The sequence below is a fragment of the Theobroma cacao genome, chromosome 9 (genome assembly GCF_000208745.1).
Source record: "Theobroma cacao cultivar B97-61/B2 chromosome 9, Criollo_cocoa_genome_V2, whole genome shotgun sequence".
NCBI classification, from domain to species: Eukaryota; Viridiplantae; Streptophyta; class Magnoliopsida; order Malvales; family Malvaceae; genus Theobroma; species Theobroma cacao.
This window is the reverse complement of record NC_030858.1, coordinates 38,483,332-38,507,786: the sequence shown is the minus strand read 5'-3', so window position 1 is coordinate 38,507,786 and position 24,455 is coordinate 38,483,332. Positions and strand designations below refer to the sequence as shown.

The window sequence follows — 24,455 nt, the reverse complement described above, 5'->3', positions numbered from 1 at the left end:
CTCATCTGATCTACATGTACAATATTACTTAACTAATATTCAAATATTCGATGGGGTTATTCAGTTTGCTTGCTCTTGTCCCTTCCTTCACTTTATGTTTTCATTTCTCACACATTTTAATACCTTATCTGCTGCCAACATGAGCATAATTTATCGAACACATCTACTCAATGAGCATTAAAATAATACCATCTCCATGCTACTTCGGCAGATCTGAATTTTAGGCAAAAGGAAGGGAAGAAGCGTCAAGCTGGCAACTCATGACTAGTAAGTCAAATCAACATGGAGATGGAAGACAAGTATACATACAAGTATAATTAAGAAAAACAAGAGTTATATATAGATCAAAAGCAATTCAATTTTGTTCAGTAAAGGAATACCTAGTAGTAGTATTTTGTTATTTACATTGATCAAATAGAACCTTAATCTAACATGCACTTGTTCTTCCACCGCCAGACTAACCCCACAAATAGCAATGATGAACCTTTTGATGGGAGTTGAAACATCATCAGAAGGGTTAGAACTTTCCATCGTCCTCGCATTTCTTAGCTAGTTGTGGTTGGGATGTGGAAGTTCCAGAGTTGGCTTCAAGTCAAATTTAAAATAAAGGGACAAAAACAAAAGCAAGAAAGGAGCTAGCTAATGTTCTTTATGGTGACATTCCAATTAATCAATTAAGTTGTGACTAATCATTCAGCAGATTTTTCAGAAAGGAGGCTTTACCAACAGTACCCTTTTTCCTAATTGGCTTATAAATAAATAATAAAGAAGGGTTATTAAAAATAAATAAATAAATTATAAAGAAGGGTTATAAATACATTGTCAATGGTCAATCTGCCAAAAATTGACTTATAAATAAATAATAAAGAAGGGTTTTTATTTTTTGCAGTTTCATCATGCATTTTCTTTCACAACCATTTAATTGGCTAAATATCTCTATCAAAATAGTATATGGAATGTTGTTGTCATTTATTCCTATATATCCTTCTTAAATCATAATATCTTGACTTTTAATGCAAGATTCAATATTGCAGAAAAGAATTATACCAACAACATTCAGCAAAAACTAAATTTCCTTTTAATGTATACATAAAAGAATTATGTTTCTTGTGAAGTGAGGATCTTATAATTTCCATATAGAGGAAGGAAATAATGTAGATATATATATATATACATTCATCCACGTGCATGGGGCAAACTGAAGAAGCATTTAAACAAATTTGGTGGAGTTGTTGGGGAAGGAAATAAAAAAGGGTGAGGGTGGTTGGATCAAGATCGGTCCTTGAGGCTCCTCGTCTTGAAGTAAATGCTCATGTATCCCTGATCAAGTACTCTATCACCTGCCTGCATGAATCTTCTACCAGGGCTGATCAGCGTTCACATGTTGCTTTCGTAATTCTATAATCCCTGAATATATATATGAGAAAATACAGTTGACAAAAGCAATTACATATATCCTCTTAATGGGAGAATGTTGTCTTAGAGATAGGCTTAACAATTAATGAAGCAGCTGGCATCATATTTGTTGAGTTCATTTATGGATGGTTAGCATTGTCAAAGATATAGTTTGTGGTTATGTACTAGTAGTAGTATAGTTGTATCTCTTGACCTGTGGCTACGGGTTCCCACGATCCCACTTCAATTCCTTCCCAGCAAGGGAAAAAGAAGATAAGCCCCTTGAGGGACTGGGAATATGACACCCTAAATTTCTTTTCTACCCATGAGGGAGACGGAGAGGAAGAGAGCAGATAGATGACTAATTAACCGATCACTCGATTTTTCAATGACTAGAATTCATGTTTAAAGTGAAGAAAATCAGAAGAAACACTAGCTGCTGCAGACAGCTAATGTTTAAAACCTGATAAGCAAGTCAAACGGAAATGCCGAAGATAAAAAATGAAAAACTGAGATGGTAAAGTTGTAATAATGGGGCAACATAAGGACTGAATTGTGTGGGAAGCTTAACCGTAACCATATTACGCCTCTGTTTGCCTTAACAAGTATCCTTGAGCTCACTGGCTCAGTCTCGGTCTCTCCCTCTCTCTCTCTCTCTCTCTCCGCTCTTCAGTCTTTATACAGACACATAAACAAACAAAGGGTTGTTTTCACTTTCAATCCATTTTCCTCCAAATCCAAAACGCTGCCAGCCAAGTCCTACTTACTCTGTATTTTTGGAGCCCAAAGACCAAAAATCGCTTCTCTTTTCAACTCTTAAATGCAGTCTCGTGTTTCAATGACTTGCGACATTATTCGTAACAGATGTAGCTGCTTCAGTTTCACTTTGTGTTGGAGGTTAGCTGCTCATTTCAGTTTCGCCGAATTCCGGATCTGAAGAAGCCTGGCTTTCTCCTTTTGCAAATGCGGCTCACTGCTAAGGCCCTCTCCTTTCAAGCTTGACTTTCACTCCCACCCAACTCTTGGTACCTCAATCTTCACGCCGCTCTCTATCGGATTTGGATGCTGTTTTCCCAGGTTTCATTCCTTTTTCTATTGCTTAAATCCACTTTGTTTTGAGAATTTTAAAGTTAATTTACTCTCAGCATTGATTCTGCTTCCAATGATTGAGCTTGTAGATCTGGGAAGTGTTTCAGGTTTTGACATCAATTCCTGTCATTTTTATTTCTTTGGTGAATGGATTGGTGATTCAACAATTTGCTTGTTTCTTCTACGCTCTCTACTCAATGTTGTCAGTTTTTGTTAAACAACACTTTACTTTTGCTTCTCCGCAAATGTGGATTTCGTCTTCATGTTTTCCACCTTTTTTTTCTTGCGCAATGTACCAAGCAGCTAAGGTGGTTCAACGACTCTACTACAACCTGTCTAATATTTGAATTTTTCCTGTTTATTAAAAAAAAAATTGGCCACTTGAAACTTGAAAGTTGAAAGAGAGAAGCTCCAAAATCTTATGGAAAAAAAATCCTCCTTTATTTCTAATTCTAAAAGAGTGTAGCATTTTTTTTTCTTTTTCTCAAGTATATTCTTCCCTTGGTGCTCTTTAATCGAAACGCACTTACGTTGCTATCCCTGTCACCTTTTTGTTGTTTTTAAGAACCCTTTTTACTTTACCTTTGAATTGTATCCAATATCTTACTATCCTTCCAGGCCCTTTACTAAGCTAGTTGATAACGGAGGTTTTTTATTCCAAGTATTTTCCTTGTCCAGGGACCCTTCAAATGTGATACTCTTATCTCTCTGCTTTATTCCTTCTAACTTCTAAGGTATCCTTCTTACTTGAAAAAAGAAAAATGAAACAGTCTTTCCCACAAAAAAATGAGATACCGCTTTTATTATCAAAGACATAAAGAGAATGTCATTTTTCTCATGAGCAGCAATTGAACAAGAATTTTTTTTGGAATAAGTTGGTTTTTTTTTTTACAATTCGATTAAACTCTGAACTCAGTGCCCAGGGTCACGGTCATTATTCAAATGCCCACTGGGTGTCAAAACCAGTGCCCTTTTTAAGCAGAGCATGTCAATGTACTTTCTTATTGGATCTGTTTTCCATTTCTTTTAAAGGTTATTTGTTTCGTATTCAGTTTTATGGTGCCGCATAGGGGAGAATGTCAAAGAACTTTCTTAGTGGACATGTTTCCCCTTCCTTTCAGAAAATTATCAGTGATGCTAGTTAGAATTTCAGCAACTGCGGACCCTCATAGGGAAGAATGTCAAAGTACTTTCTTTGTGGATGTGTTTCCCCCTCGTTTCAAAATGTATAAAACAGCAACTGCTCATAGAAGAGAATGTCAGACTACATTCTTATTGAATATGTTTCCCCTTCCTTCTAAAAGTATAAATTGAATCTAGTTGGAATTATAGAAACTGCTGACTTTATGCTGAATCAAGTCCTTCTTGCACATGAGAACAAATTTCAATGACCTTCAGGATGTGTTGGTTGGTGCCAGTTAATTAATAGGTTCTGACAGAGCCTTTTCCATTTCATTTTTTCTTTGCACTAGGTACCTCAGATTGTTTCTGTGTTTGAGTTATGTCACCCTCTTTTATTTTGTACTTTTCATGCTTGCGACAGAATGGTGTGGCATTGCCTTCTTCTTCCTATAAACATTGGTTGTTAGTCCTTCATTAAGCAGGCTTCCTAATGTGTTTTCTGGTCTTTTGTTTGAAACAGGAAATCAGCAAGGAGTACAGATGTTACATTTTCATCATCATAATTATTACCAGATTCCCTGCACCAAACAACGCCCCATGAAGTTCTGCCTGACTTCAGTGTTTTCTTCCCTTGTCATTATAGGCATTTTTCTTCCTCTAACAATTTCTGATCTAAACTCAGATAAGGAAGCCCTTGTTGACTTTGCTGCTGCTGTCCCCCACCGTCGAAACCTTAACTGGAACTTAACCAACCCTATATGCACATCCTGGATTGGTGTCAAGTGCACTCAAGATAATTCTAGTGTGCTTGCCCTCAGGCTCCCCGGGGTTGGACTCATAGGCAATATCCCATCCAACACCCTTGGTAAATTAGGTGCCCTCAGGACTCTCAGCCTTCGATCTAATCGCTTGAATGGTGATCTTCCTTCGGATATCATCACCCTTCCATCACTCCAATACCTCTACCTTCAACATAATAACTTATCTGGTGATCTTCCTGTTTCCTTTTCCCTCAAACTCAATGTATTGGATCTTTCATTCAATTCCTTTACAGGCAAAATTCCAAAAACAATACAAAATTTGACACTGCTTACTGGATTGAACCTTCAGAACAACAACCTTTCTGGACCGATACCTAATCTAAACCTAACTAGGCTCAAGCATTTGAATTTAAGCTATAACCAGCTCAGTGGTCCGATCCCATTGCCCCTTCAACGATTCCCTAATTCATCCTTTGTAGGAAACTCACTATTGTGTGGACTGCCTTTACAAGCCTGCTCGCTCCCTCCATCACCATCTCCTGCTTATTCTCCACCCCCACCGACATTTCCTCAAAAGCAAAGCTCCAAAAAGAAACTGAGTTTGGGAGTTATAATTGCCATTGCAGTCGGAGGGTCTGTAGTGCTGTTTCTTTTAGCTTTAATTATCTTATGCTGCTGTCTGAAGAAAAAGGATAATGGAGGAAGTGGTGTATTAAAAGGGAAGGCTGCGGGTGGTGGCAGGAGTGAGAAGCCAAAAGAGGAGTTTGGGAGTGGGGTGCAAGAACCTGAGAAAAACAAGTTGGTTTTCTTTGAAGGATGTTCTTATAATTTTGACCTTGAGGATTTATTAAGGGCTTCAGCTGAAGTTCTGGGAAAGGGTAGTTATGGCACAGCATATAAGGCTGTCCTGGAGGAATCCACAACTGTGGTAGTCAAAAGGTTGAAGGAAGTGGTAGTGGGGAAGAAGGATTTTGAGCAGCAGATGGAGATTATAGGAAGGGTCGGGCAGCACCCAAATGTTGTCCCACTCCGTGCTTATTATTACTCCAAGGATGAGAAGCTGTTAGTTTATGACTATATCCCAGGCGGCAGCTTATCCACACTTTTGCATGGTACTATATTCTTCTCCTCATGTTTCTTTGCTGTCCTTGTAATTCCCCTCTCCCCCAGTTGCCCTCTAATTTCACTTTCAAACAATTTCTACAATAAGTTTTGGGAAATTAAGCATGTAATATTTCATGCATTTTGACAACAGGAAACAGGGGAGGTGGAAGAACCCCATTAGACTGGGAATCCAGAGTAAAAATCTCCCTTGGAGCTGCCAGAGGAATTGCCCACGTTCATTCTATGGGTGGTCCAAAATTTACTCATGGAAATGTCAAGTCCTCAAATGTTCTCCTCAATCAAGATCTTGACGGGTGCATCTCTGATTTGGGTTTGACCCCTCTTATGAATGTACCTGTAACTCCATCTCGAACAGCAGGGTATCGTGCTCCTGAGGTGATTGAAACCCGTAAGCATACTCATAAATCAGATGTGTACAGCTTTGGTGTCCTGCTCCTTGAGATGCTGACTGGGAAAGCACCTCTTCAATCACCTGGACGGGATGACATGGTTGATCTTCCTAGGTGGGTTCAATCTGTTGTCAGGGAGGAATGGACAGCTGAGGTCTTTGATGTTGAGTTGATGAGGTTCCAGAACATTGAAGAAGAAATGGTGCAGATGTTACAAATTGCGATGGCATGTGTAGCAAAGGTGCCAGACATGCGACCTAACATGGATGAAGTCGTTAGAATGATTGAGGAAGTCCGGCAATCAGACTCAGAGAACCGGCCATCTTCTGAAGAGAACAAGTCCAAAGATTCAAATGTGCAGACCCCGTGATTGTCCATACGCTGCTGCATTGTGTTTTTAGGAACATGTTTTATGTATACATGCCTAGTAAGGTTTACCCACACATTATCTGACCTTACATGCATGCATGGCTTCTCAAACTTAAAGTCGGTGTTGTTGTGCAATTTTTCTGAGGGGATTTAGTGTTATGAATTCTCACTTTAATTAGGTGGGTTTTTCTTTTCCTGATTTATTGTAATATTCATTTTCAGCAATATGATTTACATTTACTTCAATGAAAGAACTTTCTGTATTCCTTTCAATATTTCTTACTACTCTCTTCCTAACCGGCTCGAGGAAAAGTTTGTATTTTGTAGGTTGGCTTGTTACTAGTCCAAGAATTGACAAGTAGCTCCATTAGTAAGTATTTTTCCTTTTGGGTCATTGTTTGTTTGTTTGTTCTACAAAGGGTATCAATATCATCATGTAGCTGAAATTAAGCAGTAGTAGTAGTTACTTGAAAAGAATAAGATTTTGTTGAAGGGTAAGAGGGTTAGCAATAAAACGTGAATAAAAGAAAAACCCTGTGTTATCATTCTTCAAAGTGACAGGAACAAGACAAGGCACTTCAACATGTTATATTGCAATTGAAGGCCAGAAAGAAAGTGTTAAAAATTTGGGTGCAATGCCAATGTGGAGGGAATTGAGCAAAAGAAGAAGTTGAAATTATAAATGGAAAATGGAAATGGTGATGGTAATGGTTAAGGTGGCGGACTGAGACTGAGAGTGGTGATAAAAGGAGGGGGAAAGAATCTATAAAATGGAAAGCAAAACGAGGCAAATTGGAAAGAACGCAAAAGATAAAGGATAAGAGTGCAAAATCAAGGAAAAGGGACCAAGGAAGAGTGGATGGACATAGACCTGCTTGTTTTCAAGTCATTAAAATAATACTAAAAGAAATGAAAAGGCACCGCAGGGACGTTAATCTTACGCAAAAATATTGAATGACAGAAAATTCTAGAAGCAAGCAACCCTGAACCCATCCTTTTTCTCCATTTCTGCTGCTCTGCTCCCTCATTGGCCTTCGATTACCCTTTTTCTGCCTTCTCATCAATTGGCTGCTCTTGTAAAATTTTCAGCTTTTCTTCAGATTTGGGTGATTGGTAAGCTGTTTCTCTTCTCTCGGATTATTTCCCTTTTTTTGTTTTTTGTTTTAGATAATACTAATAATTAAGTGACGTTCCGATGGTGAATCAGGTGATTGATTGTTCGATTCCTGAATTTGATGGCTTCGAAGAGGATCCTCAAAGAGCTCAAGGATTTACAGAAGGACCCTCCAACCTCCTGCAGTGCTGGTTTCTACCTCTTCTTTCTTTCGTTTTGTTTTTCTGTTTCTGGTTTTGTTTTTGATTTACAGAAGGATGTTCCTTTTTTTTTATATGTATACTTAATTTCTTCCAAGTTTTATTCTTTCCTTTCTTCCTTCCACTGCCTTCCAACTCTTTGGCTAAATTATTTTTGTGTTGACTTGCATTAAGATTTGGCCTCTATGCAACCCAGCCCCGAAAGATTTTATTTTGACTGATTTTGTTATTTCCCAATCTTTTTCTCAAAGATAACTGCTTTTCACTCTTCATTTTCATTCAATGTAGGCCCTGTAGCTGAAGACATGTTTCATTGGCAAGCAACAATTATGGGGCCTGCTGATAGCCCATACGCTGGAGGAGTCTTTCTAGTCTCCATTCATTTCCCACCTGATTACCCATTTAAGCCCCCTAAGGTACTTTTCCTCTGGGTACTGCAACCTCTTATCTATTGTAATGTATATCTTCCTTGCCTTACATCTATGCCAAAACTTTGGAAGCCTCATGATAACCTCATCCTCAAAACCTAGTAAGAGAGAGAGAGAGAGGAATTACGCGACGCAAGAACCTTCTTTAGTGAGCCACTCTTAGCTAGATCTCTGACTTGATTTTAGCTGGAGTTGCTTTAGAAACCAACTCATGACTTCAAGTAGTATGTTACTACCTCCAGGTCATAAACAATTTTAATTTTTTCCCATTTTGGGATGTCCCAAACTAATTTTCTATCTCTATATAAGTGAAAATATAAGTTGGGATAGTTGTGAAATCTAGTGCAATAGTACACGTTGATTATGGCTACATAAACTGTCTCATATGTTATTGAATGGTGGGAATGGCAAATATGATCACGAGCGTCAAATATTTTCTAGTTTAATAATGAATAAATTAACAAGAATGACATGGTATAGCATTCATCTCTTTATGTAGTGCTCTGCTCTAGTAGGATTGATGTGGACATGCATGTTGATTGCAACTTTTCTCAGTAGCTCTCTTCACCACAGACCTTATAGCAATTAGCGACACCTTTTTGGGGATATAGAATTCTTTGGGTTGTGGTTTCCCTGCTAGATTAGAAAAGCACTGTTATTGTTGGGTGGGGAGGGAATAAACTGGATGAGATGTGGGAGGAAGAAGATTGTCTTAAGTTTATGGTGAAGAAGGAGGCCTGTAAATTGCAAACATAGACACTGTGCATAGACAAACACACATTCAAACATTTATGTATGTATTTATTTTAACTTTTATTTTTTAAGTTGCAATTGTTACCAAATTGTAATTAAGACTTGAGAAATATTGTGTTCCTTGTCATTAGAGATGTGAAGTTAGCTTGATTATATCTTTTTATGTGTTTCAGGTTGCATTTAGGACTAAGGTGTTCCACCCAAACATTAATAGCAATGGAAGCATATGCTTGGATATTCTTAAAGAACAATGGAGCCCTGCACTAACCATTTCCAAGGTTTGTTTTAGTTGTTTGCCTCTCCTTCGTCGTTGTTTTTCATTGATCAGCTATTAGTTTTTCATGAAATTGAAGATCCAGCAGATTTAATCATTATTAGTCTGTACAGGATGACTAGCTTTTTATTTGAGCTAAGTAGGGTTGCAATGTACTTGCTTGACACATTTCAATCCAAAATCTTTATAATCATCCTTTGTTGGAACTGTTGCAAATGACAGACGCTAGACTGCTTTGTCCTTTATAATCCATAATTTCAACTTTTCTACACAGCTTGTATTTTTTGGTTGGTGGTGTAATTCTATGCATGGTTCATGAGTTTCTTAGATTGGGATCGAAGTGCAGATGTGTCGATCATCTCTTGGTTGTTGGGGGTAATATCTCAGTATGCTTATGTGCTGATAAAGCTGGGGTAATGACAGTGAAACTTCAGCACATAAATACAATCGTAGTGCTGGCTTTTATTATTTGATGTGGTTTTATACACTGATGTAGCCCTCTAATCTAAGCCTTTAAAATGTTTGGTAGAAAGTAGGTTGTAGTGCTTCTCTCTTATCAACTCTATTATGTGCTGTAGGTGCTGTTATCTATTTGTTCCCTGTTAACGGACCCAAACCCAGATGATCCACTGGTTCCTGAAATTGCTCATATGTACAAGTCTGACAGGGCCAAGTATGAGGCAACTGCTCGCAGCTGGACTCAAAAGTACGCAATGGGTTGAAGGTGATAAATCCCCCGCCAATGGCCCGCCCCCCCCCCCAAAAAAAAGGGAATTCTGGTTGTAGGTTCATTTTGGTGGGGGAAAAACTATGTTAAAATGATGTCTCACTATGGTTTTTTGTTGGGGAATCAAAAACGTTGCTAAAGGAATTTATCATCATTTTGTGAATATTTATTCAAAGACATTAGAGGGGAAACTGTAATGTAATGTTGCTGTGTTGTTGTTGAAGTGAATGGTCTGCTGACCAATCTCATTTTAAGTACTTAATTATGTGGTATGACTGAAATAATGCTCTAGCCAGTAGTCTTCTTTTGACGTTGAGTTAGGTGGTCCTGGAAGTGGTCGGATTATCAAATTCATTCAACGGGTTCAGTATAATTTGTTCAAAATTTATAATTATAGAATATAAAATTTTGATGGTGTTCTGCCAACAAAAAGAAAGAATCAACTATTGAATCAATTTCCCCTCCCTCTTTGCTCCCTTGGGAAGCTCTGCTGCTTGTAAGCTCGGAGTGAGAGTCTGGACTTACCTAATCTGGTACGATTGTGAATCTTGAGGTTCAAAATGCTGAAGAGCAGCGAGAACGCGTCGAAGATGGTTGAACCAAAATGGGAAGTTTCGCTATTTAGCAATGAGGATAATGGAGCATGAAAAACATGGCGTCGGAGATGTTGAAACCACAAGAATTATTGAAACAGCAGAAGCTTTCAGCTGATTTGGCAATGAGGTTTCCAAGCGTATTGCTGGAAAGGGATGGGTGGCCTGGCCCTGGGCCCTATGGTTAAAAACTGAAACCGACATCTGGTCACTTAACTCTTCAATTGTATGAGTGTCTCGACAGTTCTGGAGGCGTTGCTGTTGCAAGCACGGGTTTACTCCCTTTCAAGCTTAAAATTGATCAGCTCAGTACAGTGCAATACCATGCAAGGATCATTGTCAGGGCAGTCAACATAAATCATGGAAAACATGGCATCGCTGATGTTGAAACTCTGATACATCATTGAGAAGGAAAAGCCTTCAATTGCTCTGGCTTGAAAGGGAGGGATAACGATGCTTTTAACATAGTAATGGCGTTTTATGCATGCCTCTGCCCTGCACCCTGGTTTCGATCTTACTGATTTAGGTTGAAAAGGAAGGCATTATTATACCCTAAGAGTAAGAGAGTGAATCTTTATACATTAATCAATTCCTGAAATGCATAGTCAAGATATAATGATCGACCACACCGTCCGAGGAGCCCCATTAATGAGAAAAGGTTAAGCCTATGGGAAATCAATCGCTTGGTTGACACGCAAAAAGGGGGTCACCTGTGCCGCTCCATTGCATGATACTTCACATGCTGACTCATTGCTACTCGTTTAACTTTGCTTCTTCTTCAAGACAAAAACCACCTACCACTACACCTTTTTCAACATTTTAATACTTGTATTGTATTTAAGCAGGATTCTTTGCTTTGTTATAGTATATAATGTAAAGATACATAAGTAATTATTGGTTAACATTGCACATATTTGCCCATTAATTATAAAATGTATTTTGTTTCAATTTGGAAACTTAATATACAGACAGACACATGTGTGTTTATTATATGTATGTATGGGTATGTTGTTTTCTGCTGAGATTCTTCTTTTTAAAGCATTCTAATGAGAACCAGATTAGAGTATTAGAGAAGGTCCTCAGCAACAGAAACATGACAAGGAGGAGGGGCTGTTATTCTGCATGCAGGGAATCTGTAGTTGTGTACTAAAAAGCAATTTTTGTCATAATCCTGTTTTTTCTAAAACTAAAAAGGTTGGACTCTTTCAACTCTGAGGCAGCTAAAAGCTAAATATGTATAGATTGTTTGATTAATGTTTCCATTTTCTCTATCTATGCTTTTTGGAATCTCATCTGACCCATAATTTTACCACTGACTGGGAGAGTAGTGCTTGTTTCTTTATAAGCAATTCAAGTCCAAAATTATGTACTCCTAATTAATGAATCTGACAATTTGATGATTACAGAGATGGCAATCATTCCGCTGCAGCCAAAAGAGGTGGGTTGTATTCAATGATGAGCTCGAGCCCCCAGTGCAATGCTGTCCTGAGCCTGAGAGTTGAAACGGCCATTACTAATCAGGCAATCTGGAGTCGAAGCAGGCGAGTTGTGGGATGCAGGAGGCGATGGCGTAATGTACCACACATCCCAAACCACGTGGACGAGATTGTCCAAAAAACCAGTCAGTCCCAAGCTTAGGTGGCTTTTTTGAGACATGATTCAAAGAGCAAAGCATAGATGGACGGAGTGCTTCTTGTGTTAGAAAAGTCAATTGATTGAACCACATTTCCCGCTGCTTTGAAAATCTAACATCAAGCTTGTGGTTGTGGTGTTTCAAGTTTGACCACTCAACGGACCACTGGCGACCACCAACAAACTTGGGAAGTGGGAACTACAAAGAGAAGGACAAATTAAGATCCATGAGCAATTCCTTCAAACAATATGGCATATGGAGTTTGGTTTCAACTAGTTTTTAACTCAGCTTACTGTAAAAGTAAAACTAGCAATTCAAACAAAGGAACAAGTTGTAGTAACTACTTTTGGCTTCCATACAATCCAACGCCCGTTGTCTATCTGCATCATTGTTTACAAGCTTCGGCTTCCATACAATCACATAAGAGAAGACGCTTTAGAGATCAGCAGTAGCCAGTAGTCCTAGTACGAGTACTAGTTTTACTTAAATTATTAACTAATTAATTGATTAATTAATTACTGCTCGGAAAAGGAGAGTTTTGACACGTCAACAGAGTGAGGCAGCTGGACTCAGTGTTTCCGACAACGACCCACACCCCCACGAGAAGGAGTAAACAAATTTATTCACCCTCACTCCAACGTCAACGTGCACTATATATACCCCCATTTCTTCTTCTCGTTTCCTCGCTCTTTCCTTAGCCTCTCTTGTCCTCTACTTTAAATTATTAACAAGAAAAAGATATCAACGTAATTATTTTCTGTCTTCAATTTTTCTCAGCCATCCCAACTATCCAGTAGCTAAGTGGTTGCGTATGTCTTATTCCCGCCAAAACCCCAGCTCCCTGCCCTTCCGCTCACCCCGCTGCTGTGGTTTAGTTGTGTCCAATATATTTCTACTACTTGTACTCTACTATATAAACAAAAAGCAGAGCATACGCCTTCTGTCTTAGCTAGTGGTATCTTTTACTCTCCACTCTAGAGTCTAGAACCAGGGGCAGGGGCAGGGGCAGGCAGCTCTATGTAGAATTTCTCTTATTTCCATCCATGTAATCCCATACGATGCTCTTCACTCTTCATCAAGCTTAAGTTTGGGAATTGGGATCTATGTTACTGTTCCGATCCACACCAATTGATCACTTAGCTTGCTGCAGCCTTGCCCTTAAATAGTTGAGACGCCACCCCATGATGAGCCCGCAGACTCAGTACTCCTTCTCCGACCTGGTCAAATTCACAGAGCATGTCATCACCACCAACAAAGCTCCTCCACAACCAACCAGAAATGTCCCTCAAAAGCTTCTCAGAATCATCCTTACCGACGCAGATGCCACCGATTCTTCTAGTGACGAAGAACATGACCAACCAACGCCAACTAGAAGACGCTTAAACACCGTAAGGAGAGTGAAAAGGCACGTCAAAGAGATCAACTTTCAACCACTATCCCCATCGTCATCAGCCTCTACTAGTACTACTAGTAAGTCATTAGTCAAGCAACAACCAAGCACGAAAAGAGAAAGACCATCCCCGCAATCTGACGTCACTCGCCGTAAAAAGTTCAGAGGAGTCCGGCAGAGGCCCTGGGGACGCTGGGCTGCCGAGATCCGAGACCCCACCCAGCGCAAACGGGTCTGGCTTGGCACTTTTGATACCCCTGAGGAAGCTGCTATCGTCTACGATAAAGCTGCCCTCTTGCTTAAGGGTCCTAACGCCGTCACCAACTTTCCTAACCCCGTTTCGACGGAAAAGGATGCCGCCGTTGACCAAAGACAAGGCGACAGCTTAGACTCCTCGCCGTGTTCATCTCTCTCTTCTCCCACGTCGGTTATCCGGTGCGAAGAATTGACGCTCTTTGACGGCTTGGGGTACGTCAACGTCGACGCTTTTGGCTTCCAGATTGATGTTCCCTCCTACTCCACGGATCTCTCCTTGTCGGATAGCTTTTTTGCCCAGGAAGATGAATTCTCCGACTTCAACGTTGACGATTTCTTGGTCGGAGATTAGCAGCATTTTCTCATACTAATAATAATAGTAATTATACTATTATTACTATTATTAAAGGAGAAGTAATTTTTTGGCAAAAGAAAAAGAGTATCTTGTTCGTAGACGTATTCGTATCTTGGTCGGTGGAGAAAATTTTGTTGTACGTGTATGGCCGTGGTGCCAGGTGTTGGTTATGTGGCGGAGTGTGATTGGTCCGCCCTTTAGCATGGGATTTCCTAAAACTGCCCCCTTGTTGTTTTGGTGGATTAGATGTTCAAACGATGGAGTGTAATTAGAGCGAGTTTAGCCGATTTTGGCAAAATATACGGCGATTTTGTCTCGTGTTAAAATCTGAAACGTTTTTTTTTATTTTGTCTGGGTATTCACATCATGTTTATTGCATCCTTAGTATAAAAATACTAGTAGCCGGTATCCAATCCGTTTCTAGTGTTACGTTGAAAATTCTAACCAATGGTGATTGCGATGATTGGAGATGTTAAAGAGTTGCTTGGATGTCACGCCAAGCGTTGAAAAGCAATGATAATGGTGTTTCTGGTGGTTTCTTAGTTGAATGAATCTTCTTCTTCTTCTTCTTCTGCTCGCCATTGGCCCAATTGCCTACCATAACAGTTACTGTTACTATATACCTGCAAAGCGACAGCGACAGAGACATTTTTTGCAGTGGACGACGCCTTGTTGGAAAATTCAAACGTTGGACATGTGTTAGAAAAGTAGCCACCCTCACCCTCCCTCTATGGCTTGGCTTAAGAGGCTCCCACACCACGTCTATGCCCCATGCCATGAGCTTCGCCTCTGTCGGACATTTTGGGCTCCACGCTATTTCTACTTGCTTTCCTTTTTCTTTTTTCCGATATCCCTTCTCTTCACAAATGCTAATTTCTAATGATGATTGGAGAGATAAGCTCTCGACTGATTTCTAATTATTAATTTATTTTTGAATAATTAATGCTTTTTAACTTGTTTTTATTCGATGGATGATATGTTCTGATGAAACAGATTTCAGTTTGAAAATGTGGAGAGGTTGCCCTGATTTGGATATAACTTGAAATGGCTATATACATGCATGGGTTGACCTGGTTTGATTCTCAATAGTTGATAGTTGTATGTTTCCAAACTTCCCTATGTGTACTCTTGGAAATATATATATTCTTGTGTTACTAAAATATAGACGCATGGAGCATCAACCCCAGATCTTTTGAGCATCGGTAAAACATAGCAGTACAACTTTACTTAGCTGGGCATCAGACTGTTTAAGCCAAACTTTACGGCGGATACATCTTTCTTAGATAGAAACACTAGGCTAACGAACCACATGGCAAGGCAGCAGAAGATAGATTCTTTGGGGGGGGGGGGGGGGGGGGGGGGGGGGNGGGGGGGGGGGGGGGAGTGGGTGGGCAGAACCCAAGGCTCACTGCTGGTGGTTCACAATAATGAAGGACCCACCGCGATGGTTCAGATTCACTCACCCTTTATGCACAATTTGATGATGGGATTGGAATTGACAATGGAAAATACAAATGCAACGAAGCTGTTCACCGGCGGCTGCAAAAGAAAAGTGAGTGTTTGCCCGTTTGCAGGTTAAAATGCGGGGTCTTGTTTTGCTATCGTCAAAGAAATTTGGAACAATGGGTTAACCATGATCAAGTTGTTAAACAATCAATGGTGAAGACTGAATTGAGATCCCCAGTGGCCCCAAGGTTGGTGACCAAACAGATACGAAAGTTTCAAAAGCGAAAATCTGCCCATCACCACCGGCACTAGCTATACAAAATATAACCACAGCCGCCTCCCACTATCCAACCCATTAATTTATTAATCAAACCTTTCTCCTCGTGAATATCCCCATTCCATTAGATTTTAGTATTGGGAAATGCTGACACATGACCAATCTTCATCCAATCATCTTCTCCTACTGTTTCTAACTGTACGTACCAACATCTGCGATATCTCCAAAACCTCCCAAGCTGAGCTTAATTAATTTCTCTCCAAATTTTCCATTGACTTTGGTATCCCCAACCACTCTTCATATGTTAATACAAGGCAAGGCACCGGCTAGGCTAGACTAGGCTAGGCAGGTCTCAACTTGGAGCAAATACATGTGAAGAGTAAAAACTATCTATCCTTGTATGCAGAAAGTAAGCTCTGTTGTTTGTCCAAAAACCAGGAGATAAATAGTTTCAGAGAGACGTGGTAGAATAAGGCTGGCCAATCCTGTTTCTCCGTAATTTGTCCCCTTATCTGAAAATCATTCGACTGTCCTAAGTTGACCAAACTTCAGCTTCCATTATTTTCCTTTAAAAAATTCAACAACACCTAAGAAGAAGCAAATTTTCAGGACAACAGGAGTTCCATTAATTTGTCAAATTTCTCCTTCTTCTTTATACATACATATATATATATATATACATATATATATATATATATAATAACAAAAAGATTCAATCAAATAAATAAACCCACAATCCAGGGTGAAAAATCAAATTTGTTAATTGCTGTCGTATCCAATAGAAATTTGAAAATTGAGTTGGCTATCTTAATCACTAGTTACAATGACCAATACTATACTTGTATCTTCCTCTTACTTTTCTTGACAAATTTCCACATGTGCAGGCAACTCAGAGTCTAAATTTCAACGTTAACTTTAATGAACCAAGGTTCAAAAAATCCATTTAAAGCTAAAAAGTTGGTGGATGGAAAAGGAATGGGAGCAGGGTTTTAAGTTTGACTTGACCAGTCCATGGACCAAGGTTATTTTGTTGAAATTATCAAGAAAAAGAAAATACATAATTTTCCAATTTCCAGACGATTGCATCCCTTGTGTCTCACTGAGCAATGACTTTGAATTAACTTTTTCTATTTTTCAAATATACACTTGCATATAGCCAAAGTTTGGCCGAGAAAGGAACTGTGTGTGGCCAGTTGACGGTCTGTTGTCGCAGCTGAAGTTGGAGTGGCCCTAGTCTACAAAAAACAGATTGTATCTCTGATTCAACGTTTACGTTGGGCTGGTAAATTTCTCGGGCCAGGTAGTGTTTCAGATTCCATGTTCTGATAAGGGCCACATTTAGATTTCTTAGAAATGATGGCAGGCTACCTCTTGCATCAATATTGGCAGAAAGGTTAGGAAAAACTCCAATCTCTGCATCCGTTTCGGCTTTACTACGCATTTTTCAAGGGGTATACTTTACTTTTCCTTGCTTCCTTTTCCCCTAGTAAGTATAACATTTAAATGCTCAATATGAATGTTAAAAGTTTCTCTCGTGTTTTATTTTGTGCCTTTTGTTTTCAATGTCTGATATTTTTGTTTAATTTACCTTTCTGATCATCTATGGCTAAATGCCAGTCTCAGCACGCAGATTAGTTAAATACCAAATTACTATTGAATTTATTTCAAGTAACAATTATCTGGAATTAAAAGATACTTCTTTAATTAAAATAGTCCTTCTTAGCAGATGATTGGAGTGACATAGATTGCATTCAAAGTAGATGTAGCTGTATAATTTTGGTACATAGATTTCATAAGGATTCCATCCATCTGTTTGTTTAGCAGCAGCACTCATTTGACTTTATATATATATAAGAGCAATGATATAGATATTATATAAAGTATGAGCATTTATTTTGTTGAAGCGATGTCATCTTGTTATTAACATCTCCAGTAGGCGTAGGGGGATGCATGAATCATGCATGATCAGAGATGTTCATGCTCGCGAGGAGAATCATGAACGCCACCATTGATAGAAATAAAATCCGGCTGGATGAGTACAACTTTGTTGCACTGCTACTTGGGTAAACGGTCGTGTCTATATCTGTCAATGAATGGATAGCCAAAGTTACAAGTATTATACTAGTTATAGCAATTAGATATTTCAAGCAGCAGTGCAGCAGCTAATTATAAGATTGAGATTCGAGAAATCAAGTTTACCTGCAAGGTTTGTACACCCTTCTGTGATGGCGTTACGGACAAACATAACGCCGGCCTTGTTAGTAAACCGGAAGTCTCGTTTTACTGAATGAATACAGTCAAGCACATCCTCGGTCCTACCACGGCACCCGTTGGTCTTGCAATAGTCATTGAATTCACTTACGTCCACATTGATCACTCCGGTTAGCGTTAGTACCTGTTTCCCTTTGCATCCACTAGTTTGCTGTGCACCCAAAAGTGCAAATTGCAGTCATGTACTATATATAACAGACCAAATCTACAAGCATTTTCATCAAACCAGAAAAACAAAAACTAAAATCTACAAGCACTGTTTTTATCTTAATCCTTCATGTTAATTATACCATGGGAAAGAAAAAAAAGTTTACAAATTAAAGCAAACAACTAGGTAAGAACTAATTACCTGGTATTTAAGCAAGCATTCCGCGGCACTTATCCAACCCCAAATTGGACTCAAATTCACATGTTTTGGTATGTCTGTCTTGTCTGCAACCAGTCCCACCAACATAGATACATCCGTTAGACATATACAATACCTAATTAATTAGCATTCATGAATTGCGAATTGAAATACACGAAACAATCACTTATAAGTACACAAATGAGACACTATATATTTATTGTTGCTTTTGGTTTAGATTAAAGATAAGGAAGGGATGAACAACATACTCTGAGCTGCAGCATGGCGAAGCAGAAGAAGAATCCCCGTTAATAACCACAAACTCCTGCGGTATTCCATCTCTTTAATTTCCTAGCAGAAATTTTGTGAAAGGTGAGAGAATGGTTAACGCCCTCGTACACCTCGAGCGGGGTGTAAATTAATAGGAGTGATAGGTTCCGATTTTGGACAAAAGAAAATAGAGGCACACATAGTAGGTATTAGGAATACAATTTTATGTTGAGCATATGCTGAAGCATATGAATAATCTTGTGATGAGAACGAGGAAATAGAAAATCAATAAACAGCAACTACATATACGTAACTTACAAAATGAAACCATCAGTTTTTGGATTAACATGTCGAGAATTAAGAGGTACAACTTTGTTGGGTTTTTCTTGTATTCATTTGGTTCATAAGATATATAGCCAGACACTACTTCGTCTGACTTAAGTCAGAATTACTAAAATGAATATATATATATATATATATATTTAAAGATTTTGATAAAAACTTGTTTATCACTTTTCTTCATAATTTTTCTTATCATAAACTCCGATTTTTGACTAATCTGGCCTCCAATTAGGCCTCAATTTTGTACTTGCTTCACTCGATTTTAGTGGTGTATATGTTATAGATTAGCCTTAATTTCTCAGGCAAGGAAAAACAAATCCTTTGATTTTTTGAACTAGTTGTTTAATTCTTGAGTAGCTTAATTAACAAGAAGGTAAATTAATACACCAACACCAGAGGAATCCTTTGATTTAAGTAGCAGAGTTAATGGAAGTCACAGCTTCAAGTAGAAAGGCAAAGAGATGAGAGGGCGTTGAGAAAAAGGGGCTGTGGTCACTCTCCACAACAAACACTTGAGACGGCGGCCACATTCTGATCCTTGCCTCTTGTTGGTGTTGCATTATAACTCAATCATGCATTGTCTTGATAAAGACTCGCGGCACACTGTCAGCGCCGGATTCAGGGCCCTCGGTGAAGTGAACACCTCGGAATGGTCTCAAAGGTCCTGGTCGCAGCAGCATCGCGGCCAAAGTGGAGTCCTGATGATGGATCAGTGCAAATTAAAGGCCCCCTGAATTATACAAGCTAGTACTGGTTCTAGTGCATAATTAATTTGTGCGTTTGTGTTATGAACTTAATTAATTATAAATCCTGTGCTAGCTAGCTAGGAAGTTTTAGTACTCAGTGCTCACCTCCTTAGAGCTCAAATGATAAAGAATTTTGCGTTGAAACTGCTCTTTGATTATGGTGCTGGTTGGGGGTTGATCAGCTTCTAGTCCGTATACTGTCTGATTTATATCGCCATACTTGGATAAATCAGGATCTGCCTACTCTCATTTGCCCAACATATATACTACCTTTAGGTTAGTCATGTACACAGATGACCATGGATCATGAGGATTTTTAGAAGGTAATTAGGGATGACAATGGGGCGGGGCGGGAACACGCATAGAAAGCAGCAAGCAAGAATGTTATGTTAATTGATTATACTGCCATCCTAGCTACAGGTAATTAATCTAATCTCTGGACAGCATATATGTATATATATATATATATATATATATATATATATATATATANAGCATATATAGTATATATATATATATATATATATATATATATATACATATATGTTACATTAGCAATATTGACTCATTCAAAAAACCAAGCAAGGATGGCAGTGCAATTCTCCTATTTTTTGTTTCTGGTTCATCATTTAGCGAACACAAAGAAACACCACAACACAACAATGAAAAACAGAAAGGATAAAGGACAGAGACGGTACATGCCAGAACACTACTTTTACAAATCAATATGCTGATCTAGACTTTAGAGTCTAGATGCTGATGCAATGTGGTGCATCGCATCCAGCTTACCGAGGAGATGCTTTGACTGCTACCAAATGAATATTATATAATTAGTAATTTAATTTCAGGTTGAACAAAAAATAAAAGTAGTGATACTATCAGTTGTCTAAAATCCAATAGTCACAAAAAGGTTTTGCTCTAGAATAAGTAACTACTAATCATTGATCACAGATGAATTGCACAAAAGAAGTTGAGAGAGTGAATCTTACATCTTTATAATCTTGGTCGCTGACAAACCCATGCCTGAGCATATGAGCAGCAACATAAATGGCCATATGAATTTTATTAGCAAGCCTGTGTATAGCATACATTAAGCTCAGACCTCCCGCACTGTGTCCAACCAATATCACCTGCCAAATTAAGCTATATATTTAAGTAAACAGCTAGCTCTACCCTCTACAAAAGAATGAGCAAATCCTTCTATAATTTTCAATGATTAGTGGCTAACCTTTTCATTCTCCGGTAAGTTGGACAAGAGGTCAACAAGCGGTTAATTATACTCTTGGAAAGTAAAGATGGTGTTGGGGTCGGATGGATCGATAGCCGAAGCTTTAAGGTCAAGACAGGTAACCTTGTAGTCTGATGCTTCCAGTGGACTCCTGATTTTGTACCAGCACCAGGCTCGATGGCCGAAGCCATGCACCATAACGAAATGCAACTTTTTCTTTGTGTCGCCCATCTCTCGATCGATAGCTCTCTCACTTTCTTAACTCGCCCTTGCAGATCTTGCTAGGTTGACCGCTTTTAAGTTGCTTCTCTGCTTGCAACTAGCGTCACCTCTTGCGACTAGTTCAACTACCGTTCTATTAGTATTGTATAATCTTGCTTCGACCAATGTAGCTCAACCCAACTTAATTCATGGCAATTGGATCAGATCCTGTTTTGTCTCACACACACAAGCGCACATGGGCTTAAATTCAAAGTGCCACTACTCCATATTATGTTCTCTATGTATAGGAATAACAATTACAAGTTACGACCTGCAAGCCCTCAGCTCCCGTTTCATGGCGCAAATTACTGAAGGCATGTGCCACATGTATAAAGTAAAATAAAAGCCTCTTCGGGTGGGCGAATCGAGGATCGGGCTCCTCTCCTATTTGTACCTTAACTGAAGAGGTCGGCTACTTTAGCCTTAAACTTCCACCTCAACTAAAAGATCATCGAGAGTTAAGGGTGTTCCACGTGAACATTCTACAAATTAAATTAGTTTTAATTGATTAAAAAAGGATGACTATTAAGGACGTTCCTAACAGAACCTTAATAAACTTAATGTTTATCACATAATTTTCCATCCATCGCGATTAGAAGAGCAAATAGAGCAACGAATAAAAAAAAAGAAGACACTAGGCCAAATTTAAGAGAAAATTTGTGTTTTCCATGGACAGATGATTTGTGTGCTAAAGAAAGATGAAATGACGCAGAAATGGCAGCCAAATTTAAGTTTCATCGAGATAGGGGTTGATCCCTTCTCGGTCCTATTTGATCTCGACGCATTCTTGTTTGGTTTTATCAACCCAAACCCACAAGTCTGTGCAAATATTGGCTTATCTCTTTTACATCGGGCATAGATATTTGTCCCAAGTCCCAATCCACGTATCAAGTCCATGCATGGTGCGTTGGACCCATGGCGCACTACTTTCCTTCACAAAGGTCGAGAACAAGCAAAGTCCTGCCAAAGTCTTTGGATTCCCATCATCGACGTCTACTGCAGAGCAATTTTTCGTTTCTTAATTTGGACACATTATTGGAAGCGTTATAGAGTGAGAGATTCGTTGTTCCCTTGCGTTTTTCTTTTTGTTGGGGAGATAACCTTGGATAGACCTTGACGACTATATAGGGAGCCTCGGAGTCAGAAAAGAAGCCCATACTCTGATACTCAGGCGGAGCATCAAAAGGTTAGTTGGGCCATGGAACAAGGACCACCTCCGCCAGCAGAAGCACCAAGCGCTTACCCTTACCCTTACCCACCCTCGGGCTTGGCTTATGCTAATCCTGGTTCGGTGATTGGCCCTCAGTACTGCTGCCCTCAACCTGTTGATCTAGCTATCGTCAGAAAGGTTTTGACCATTACGGAGGGCAATTTCGCTGTCACGGACATGAATGGAAATATCATGTTCAAAATCAAAGGCAAATTTTTAAGCATCCACGACCGCCGACTCTTACTTGATGCTGCCGGAAATCCCATCTGCACTCTTCGACCCAAGGTTTTGTTGTTGCATATTTTAATTAATTTCTTCAAAAATTAAGAAATATACTCTTCACTTAATCAATGCTTAAGTTGTCCATGTGTTAATTTCAACCATATCTGCCTTTGTTCTCAGATAATGACTGTTCATGATAGATGGCAAATTTTCAGGGGAGAAAGCACTGAAGAAAAAGATGTCATCTTCACTGTTAAGCGATCATCACTGATCCAACTCAAGACCAAATTGTATGTGTTCTTGGCAAACAACCAAAAAGAGGATGTTTGTGATTTCAGGGTGGAAGGTAGTTGGCTGGAAAGATCCTGCGTCGTATATTCTGGAGACTCTAACACAATCCTGGCTCAAGTAAGACCCTGAATCTGATCCACCATCGGAGCTTACTTTTCTCTAATTACACACTGTATATACTATGTCCTTGGATTTCATTCTCATATACTAACACACACGTACATGCATACACACCTAATATCGGAAAAGGTTTAAGTGCAAGTGTTGATTCTCTCTCTTTCCATGTGTGTGTGCAGATGCACAAAAAGCACAGCGTTGAAGGCGTGTTGCTCGGAAAGGACAAGTTTATGGTCACGGTGTATCCCAACGTGGATTATGCCTTCATTGTGGCGCTCATCGCGATCCTTGACGGGATTAACAAAGAAAGCGATTCGGAGTGATGGGAATTTCAGATGCAGACATCATAATTTAATTCAGCAATCTTTATGTACTAAAACTAGAAGCTATAACTGTGTCAGTGTGTTAGAATAAGGGAAGCGTTACTGCGTCGTTGATGCTTTGGTTTGTTCTCTAATTAGGAGTATTTGCTGTCGGGTAATTACCTTAATTTTGGCTTTTCACTGCAATAAACATATTATTAATCAAGATGCCTACTGGCTGCTTCACTGTTTGTTTGTGTGCTCAGTTCCTATGTATAGTTTCTCTTTTCATCTGGCCATAGCTGGGTAAAGTACGGCTAAATACGTTTAACCTAACTATTGATCAATCATTTCAAATTAAAAAGAAAGGCCTAACTTGCTCAAATTTATATATAAAATGATGCATTCTTCGTACATACAAACTGGGCAGATAGCTTCAGCGTTAAGCGGACCAGAAAGGAAGATGCATGTTTGAAAAAATTAGAAAGTTAAATTCTTCATAATTGATCAACATAAAGATAAGCATGAGATGGACATTTCCCACCATGAAAGTCGCAGTTGTCATTATGTTGCATGGATCCCACAATCCCCACGAATCCCATTAACGTCATGTTTGGTTGAGCCATTCCCCCTCTATTCCTTATCAAATTTTCTCTCCTCCTTTGATTGGCTTTTCGAGGAAGGAATAGCCATTCCAAAAAGAATAACTTTTCCTCAAAATTTGGTAAAAATTTAAAATAGTTAATATTACCATCTTCATGGTATTAACTATTCCACAATCATAGAAACAAAATCCAAACATTTTAGATTAAAATGTCTTTATTTGTTTTTAAAAATTACAAACTTAAAAGTATAAAATTAAAGATTTTAAATTTTAAATTAAAAATTATTAATATTTTTATATTTAATTATAATATATTTTAATAATAAATAAAATATTAATATTTTAAAAAATAATTGTTTTTTAAATTATTAAGTGAAAATATAAATTAAAAAATGAAAAATGCAAATAGAGAAAAAATAAATCTTATTATAATAAAAAGTTTAAGTTATTAATTATATAATTTATAAATAATTTTAAATTTAAAAAATTAATTAAAATTAATATCTAATATATAATATTAAATTATAAAATAAAAATATTATATTTAAAT

The 24,455-nt window shown here is 38.5% G+C and overlaps 5 protein-coding genes and 1 pseudogene across 5 annotated transcripts; 4 read left to right on the top strand and 2 right to left on the bottom strand.

Moving 5' to 3' along the window:
* Nucleotides 1,993-6,523, top strand: LOC18591104 (probable inactive receptor kinase At5g58300). The gene is made up of 3 exons (XM_018127622.1): nucleotides 1,993-2,472; nucleotides 4,127-5,479; nucleotides 5,623-6,523. Exons 2-3 carry the CDS (start codon nucleotides 4,147-4,149, stop codon nucleotides 6,249-6,251), a joined length of 1,962 nt encoding a protein of 653 aa, XP_017983111.1. The 5' UTR covers nucleotides 1,993-2,472; nucleotides 4,127-4,146; the 3' UTR covers nucleotides 6,252-6,523.
* LOC18591103 (ubiquitin-conjugating enzyme E2-17 kDa) lies at nucleotides 7,152-10,056 on the top strand. Its single transcript, XM_018127623.1, has 5 exons — nucleotides 7,152-7,363; nucleotides 7,458-7,555; nucleotides 7,853-7,980; nucleotides 8,919-9,023; nucleotides 9,598-10,056. The coding sequence occupies exons 2-5, from the start codon at nucleotides 7,486-7,488 to the stop codon at nucleotides 9,739-9,741; spliced, it is 447 nt and encodes a 148-aa protein (XP_017983112.1). The 5' UTR covers nucleotides 7,152-7,363; nucleotides 7,458-7,485; the 3' UTR covers nucleotides 9,742-10,056.
* LOC18591101 (pathogenesis-related genes transcriptional activator PTI6) lies at nucleotides 12,654-14,520 on the top strand. The gene has a single exon (XM_007017035.2). The coding sequence runs from the start codon at nucleotides 13,154-13,156 to the stop codon at nucleotides 13,967-13,969; it is 816 nt and encodes a 271-aa protein (XP_007017097.1). The 5' UTR covers nucleotides 12,654-13,153; the 3' UTR covers nucleotides 13,970-14,520.
* LOC18591100 lies at nucleotides 17,559-18,955 on the bottom strand. The gene is made up of 4 exons (XM_007017034.2): nucleotides 18,582-18,955; nucleotides 18,316-18,398; nucleotides 17,895-18,117; nucleotides 17,559-17,778 (listed from the first exon to the last, which is right to left on the bottom strand). Exons 1-4 carry the CDS (start codon nucleotides 18,649-18,651, stop codon nucleotides 17,651-17,653), a joined length of 504 nt encoding a protein of 167 aa, XP_007017096.1. The 5' UTR covers nucleotides 18,652-18,955; the 3' UTR covers nucleotides 17,559-17,650.
* LOC18591099 lies at nucleotides 19,132-21,227 on the bottom strand (annotated as a pseudogene).
* On the top strand, nucleotides 22,114-23,553 carry LOC18591098 (protein LURP-one-related 10). The gene is made up of 3 exons (XM_007017031.2): nucleotides 22,114-22,654; nucleotides 22,772-22,999; nucleotides 23,179-23,553. Exons 1-3 carry the CDS (start codon nucleotides 22,358-22,360, stop codon nucleotides 23,320-23,322), a joined length of 669 nt encoding a protein of 222 aa, XP_007017093.2. The 5' UTR covers nucleotides 22,114-22,357; the 3' UTR covers nucleotides 23,323-23,553.